Raw genomic sequence first — 6000 nt, forward strand, 5'->3', positions numbered from 1 at the left:
CTTTCCACCTGGCCTACAGATCTTGGGATTTACCAGCTCCCGTGACCCCATGAGCAAGCAGCCTTCTGTCTGACCTGCCGATTTGGGGTTTATCAGCCCCTGCAACCATGTGAGTCAGGAGAAGCCTCTAATCTGATGCCTGACCCACGGATTTGGGATTTGCCAGCCTCCACAACAGTGTGAGCCATTTTCTTGAGATGAGTCTCTCTATATATATTTATACATATATACTTCACTGGTCTTGCTCCTCTAGAGAACCCAGCCTAAGACACTCACCATTAACTATGATATTAGCTGTATCAAGTTTTGTTCTTTATCAAATTGAGGAAGTTTCCCTCTATTCCTAGTTTGCTAAGTGGTTTTTTTTTTTTTTTTTTAAATCATGAATGGGTGTTGTATTTTGTCAAATACTTTTGCTAAATCTATTGATATGATAATATGATTTTTCTGGTTTGTTGATGTGATAGATTATATTAATTGATTTTCTAGTGTTTAACCAGCCTTGCATACCTGGGATGAATCCCACTTGGTTGTGGAGTATAGTTATTTTTATCCGTTGTTTGATTTAATTTGCTAATATTTTGTGGAGGATGTTTGCATCTATGGTCATGAGAGATACTGGTCTATAGTTTTTCTTCTTTGTAATGACTTTGTCTGATTTTGGTATTAGGGTTAACACTGGCCACATAGAATGACTTAGGAAGTGTTCTCTCTGCTTCCATTTTCTGGAAGAGATTGTAGAGAATCAGTATCATTTCTTCCTTAAGAAGAAGTCATCAATGAAACCACCTGAACCTGGTGTTTTCTGTTATGGAAGGTTATTAACTACTGATTAAACTTCTTTAATAGATATAGACCTATTCAGATTGTGTCTGTCTCTTTGTGTGAGTTTTGGTAGATGGTATCTTTCAAAGGATTGGTCCATTTCATGAAAGTTATTAAATTGGTGGCCGGGAGTTTTTCATGATATTCCTTTATTATCCTTTTCATGTCCATGGGATCAGTAATGATGACCCCCCTCTTTCATTTCTAAGATTAGTAATTTGTGTCTTCTCTGTTTTGTATCTTGGTTAGTCTCTTTAGATGTTTATCAATCGTATTGATAGTTTCAAAGAACCAGCTTTTGGTTTTGTTGGTTTTCTCTATTGTTTTCCTATTTTTAATTTCATTGATTTCTGTTTTAATTCTTATTATTTCTTTTATTTGGCTTGCTTTATGTTTCTGTCACTTTTCTTTCTCTAGTTTCCGAAGGTGGAAGCTTATTCATTTTAGTTGTCTTCCTTTCTAATACATGCATTCATTGCCATAAATTTTCCGTAAGCAGTGCTTTTGCTGTTAGACTCTGGTAGTTTCCCTCATGGGCTGGCAGAGACTGGAACGTACTGGGTGTATTTCAAAATGGTTACTCTCCTCTGCTGCTGAAAACAAGAGGGAATGTCTGTCAGATCTTCAGTGAGAGCCTAATGGGGCACCTGGAGGTAAAAATCACTAAAGTGTAGGTAGGACCTCCTGAAACTGGGCCCCTGGGAATTTTTACCAAGGTAGTCCACACAGCCTTCAGCAGTTAATCACTTACAGTTCAGTCCCTAGTTCCAGCGACTTCTGCCCCTGGTAAGCTGTGATTCTCTGTCAGCCTGTTTGTCTCTCCAGTTTCAAGGGCATCAGTTTGCCCTATGACCTTGGTTCTCCATTTTTTCGGATTATTTCTTGCTGTGATGATGGTGACGAGTCTCAAACTCTTCACATGCTGGAGCAGAAACTGGAAGTCCAAATAGGATTTTAAAAACTTTATTTGAAAATAATTTCAAATTTAAGGAAAAGTTACTAGAATAAGAGTAATAAAAGAACACTCCTAACCACATCTACATATGTACATCCAAAACCCAAAAACAACCCAGCCTGTTGCCATCAAGCCCATTCTGACTCATAGCAACCCTATAGGACAGAGTAGAACTGCCCCATAGGGTTTCCAAGGAGCAGCTGGTGGATTCGAACTGCCGACCTTTTGGTTAGCAGCTGTAGCTCTTAACCACGTTTCCATACATACACAGATAAGTATGTACATATATACATACATTTTTGAATTGTCCATTTGACTCACTCTTTCCCCAAACTAATGCCTAGTTGTCATGTTTGCAACTCACATCTTGCATGATGAATTTTAAACCTATTAAGTCACATTCCATTTGTATGAATCACAGACTCTTAGGGCAGAATTTATTTCTTGCCCAGAAGAAATGGTTCCTCCTCCTCCTCCTTTTTCTCACCTACAAGAAGAGATGGTTTTAGCCATATCGTTCAGAATTGAAAACTTCCAGCTTTCAGAGATACTTTTTAAAATAAAAAATCATGTAGCTCTCAAGCTTTGTGCTGAGCTATTGCCAAGAGCGTGCCCAGCAGGATGAAAGCACGGTGAGCCGCCTTGCTCAGGGCACTTGAATGTCCACCCAGGAGCCTGTGTGCACAGGACCTGGGAAGCCACCATAAGGATGTGAACAGATGCACCCCTTCAGTGTGCTGGTGCCATAATGGGGGCCCTATGCCCCCTGCCTCCCGACCTCCACCCCCTCTTATGGGAAAGATGGTGATTCTGAAAGAAAGGAAAAAGGGAAGCATCCCTCTGCCCCCTAGACAGGCATGTGGCTTTGGCCTTGCAAACACACAGTGCCCCGTGGCAGTGCCAGCTCAGGCCCCATGCCCCGTGTCATTGTATCTGTGGTATCCCGGGAGGCTGTGGTCGGGAGCTGTGCAGTTGGCATCGGGCCACCACATGGCAGCCTGTGCTCTTCCCTGGACCCTGGCTACTCCCAAATGCCATTGCAAGTTCCCTGTGGAGAGTGGGCACTTGGCTCCATGGAGTTTGTTTCTTATGGTCAGTGCTCTGGTGTAGCATTGAGGGCCAAGGGTGCGGTACTTCCTGGCCTGGTGGCCTGGCTCCACCCTGCCCTGCAGCAGAGCTGGCTGGTTCCTTGCAGTCACCCACCCTTCCGCCTTGGCATGCGGTTGGAAGATGTGGGACTGCACCCAGCTATGTGGGGTGCCCCACGGGCTGGGACTTCAGAGTTGCTCCAAGGTGCTGCAGCCTTACGCTCCTTTGGGGAGCAGGTGGCCAGTGGGTGTGGGGGCCTTGCTGTGGCCAGCGGGCCTGGTGTCTTTATGAGTGAGGGATCACACGTCTCTGCCCCTCCCCACTCTGTCCCTCCCCAGGATGCCTACTTACACCCCATGCTTGCTGCCTCTGGGTTTCAGATCAGACCTACTGTGACCGCTTGGTCCAGGACACGCCTTTCCTGACAGGCCACGGGCGCCTGAGTGAGCAGCAGGTGGACAAGATCATCCTGCAGCTGAACCGCTACTACCCACAGATTCTCACCAACAAGGAGGCCGAAAAGGTGCTGAGGAGGTGAGGGTGGGCGGGGCCGGGGCTGCACTTGGCTTCCCTTCCTGGCTCCTCTTGCCTTAAGACAGGCGGGGCTTGTCACTCTCAGAGCCTCTGTTTCCCTACCTGTGAAATGGGATGGTGAGTGCTCTGTGCTCACAGGGCTGTTATGAGGATTAGGCAGCATGAGAGCCTGCAATACGTTTGCCAAGAGCTACCCGCTCATCCCCAGCCACATGCCCCCTTACCCAAATGATGGCTGGCCTCTCACCATTGTGACCCCATTGGACAGGAGGCACTGAGGCCCTGAGAGCTGGCTCACTGCCCACGGGCACCCATCTAGCAAGTATAAGAACCAGGACGAGCCATGGAGCACCCTTCCACTCCTCCCTGTGTGCAGGGAGGGTGCCTGTGAGAGGCTACTGCAGTGGCGTTGGAGGGCCCAGCCTGCCCTCTGGTCTCCTTCCCGGGTCTGCCCCGCCTGCCTTGTGCAGCTGGCCTGGCTGGAGAGTGGTACTTGAAATGCAGGGAACTGGCCCTTGAACCCACATTCCCACCAGTGCCGTGTGGCCTGACGGCTTTAGGGACCCTGGTGGGAGAGCTGGTGAGCACTGCCACCTGCTCCCTCCCTGCCAGCCCCGCCCCTTCCCAGGCAGGCCACTGACCAGGTCACTGACCACTGGAGGGAGGGGACTGTCTCTGGGTCGTGGGGCGGGGCTGGGGGCCCTGAGTGACCTCCTTTTTCTCTCAGGCCTCCACGTCCTCCCTTGGAGCAGGGGTAAGGATGCCATGTGCAGGCTGTCCTGAGGGCTGAGTCTTAGAGCTCCTGGGACAGAGGACAGTTCCTTAACTTATGAAAGTAGTGTAGTAATTACAAAAAAAAAAAAAAAAAGTTCATATCCATGTCTTACTATTGTAATGGAAAGTCTAATACTACATATTCATAGTAAAAAATTTGAAAAGTGACCCCCACCCCCGCACATCCCCCTTCCAGCGTGCGTTCCTTTTCTCACAGATGCCCTGTTGGCAGGGCGGGGGCTCCTGCCACACACCTCCCTTTGCTTGCATGCAGCCATGCAGAACTGGTTGCTGCCACCAGGTGGCAGAGCAGCACACCTCACCCTCCCGGCCCTCATGGTCAGGGCCAAGTGCCTGTCCCACAAACACACTCAAAGAGCCTGTTCTTTTCCCCTCAACCCCTGATTTATTTTTTAAATGCTTGAATCAGACTTCTGTAGACTGTAAAATAGTGAAATTTATGTCATCCCATCAGTAATTCCTGTCACAACCCTACCATCTAGATTTCCCTATCTCCTCAGAGAGGTGGGGCAACTTGCCAAGGCCACACAGCAAACTACTTGAGATAATGTCCCTGCCCAGTATTTTCTTTATGACCTCCCCAAGCCTCAGTTTCCTGTCCACGGAATGGGCAGTCATTTCCACCCCCGGGGTGCAGGGAGTAGGGAGTAGTATATGAGCCTAAAACCACACAGCCTGACTCAGGAGCCGTGAGTGCAGCATAGGTGGGTCAGGTGCCGTAGGTGTGGGGTAGGTGGCTCAGGCACCATGGGTACAGTGTAGGTGGGTCGGGCGCCGTGGGTGCGGGGTAGGTAGGTCAGGTGCTGTGGGTACAGGATAGGTGGGTCAGGTGCCATGGGTGTGGGGTACATGGCTCAGGCACCATGTGTGCAGGGTAGGTGGATCAGGTGCTGTGGGTGTAGGGTAGGTGGGTATCTTAAGTCATGTAGTGCTGCTATAACAGAAATACCACAAGTAGATGGCTTTAACAAAAAGAAATTTATTTTCTCACAGTCCAGTAGGCTACAAGTCCAAATTCAGGGTGCCAGCTCCAGGGGAAGGCTCTCTCTCTCTGTCAGCTCTGGAGGTCCTTGTGATGCATCAGTCTTCCCTTGGTCTGGGAGCATCTCAGCGCAGGAACCTCAGGTCCAAAGGTTGCGCTCTGCTCCCTGCACTGCTTTCTTGGTGGTGTGAGGTTCCCATGTGTCTCTGCTCACTTCTCTCTTTTATATCTCAGAAGAGATTGGCTTAAGACACTATCTAGTTTTGTAGACCTCATCAGTATAACTGTCGCTAATCCATCTCATTACATCGTAATGACAGAGTTTACAACACATAAGGAAATCACATCAGATTACAAAACGGTACACAATCATACAATACTGGGAATCATGACCCAGCCAAGTTGACAGATATTTTTGGGGGACACAATTCAATCCATGACAGTGGGTCATGTGCCGTGGGTGCAGGTCAGGTGGCTCAGGTGTCGTGGGTGTGGGTTAGGGGCTCAGGTGTTGTGGGTGTGGGGTAGGTGGCTCAGGTGTTGTGGGTGCGGGTTAGGTGGGTCGGGTGTCGTGGGTGCGGGATAGGTGGCTCAGGTGTTGTAGGTGTGGGGTAGGTGGCTCAGGTGTCATGGGTGCTGGGTAGGTGGGTCAGGCACCATGGGTGCAGGTTAGGTGGCTCAGGTGCCATGGGTGCAAGGTAGGTGGCTTAGGTGCCGTGGGTGTAGGGTAGGTGGGTCAGGTGTTGTGGGTGATGGGTAGGTGGCTCAGGTGCCGTGGGTGTGGGGTAGGTGGGTCAGGTGTTGTGGGTGATGGGTAGGT

General features: G+C 49.1%; 1 protein-coding gene across 3 annotated transcripts in view; it reads left to right on the forward strand.

The window, feature by feature from the left end:
- The window catches only part of CARD19 (caspase recruitment domain family member 19), a 65228-nt gene that overhangs the window by 55927 nt on the left and 3301 nt on the right, over positions 1 to 6000 (forward strand). For all 3 annotated transcript variants that reach the window (XM_023738613.1, XM_023738615.1, XM_023738614.1), the window contains exon 2: positions 3250 to 3392. In XM_023738613.1, coding sequence (XP_023594381.1) covers positions 3250 to 3392 — 143 coding nt within the window. The remainder of the gene's footprint in view (positions 1 to 3249; positions 3393 to 6000) is intronic.

This window comes from Trichechus manatus, unplaced genomic scaffold, assembly GCF_000243295.1.
Source record: "Trichechus manatus latirostris isolate Lorelei unplaced genomic scaffold, TriManLat1.0 scaffold00120, whole genome shotgun sequence".
In the NCBI taxonomy this organism is placed as follows: Eukaryota; Metazoa; Chordata; class Mammalia; order Sirenia; family Trichechidae; genus Trichechus; species Trichechus manatus.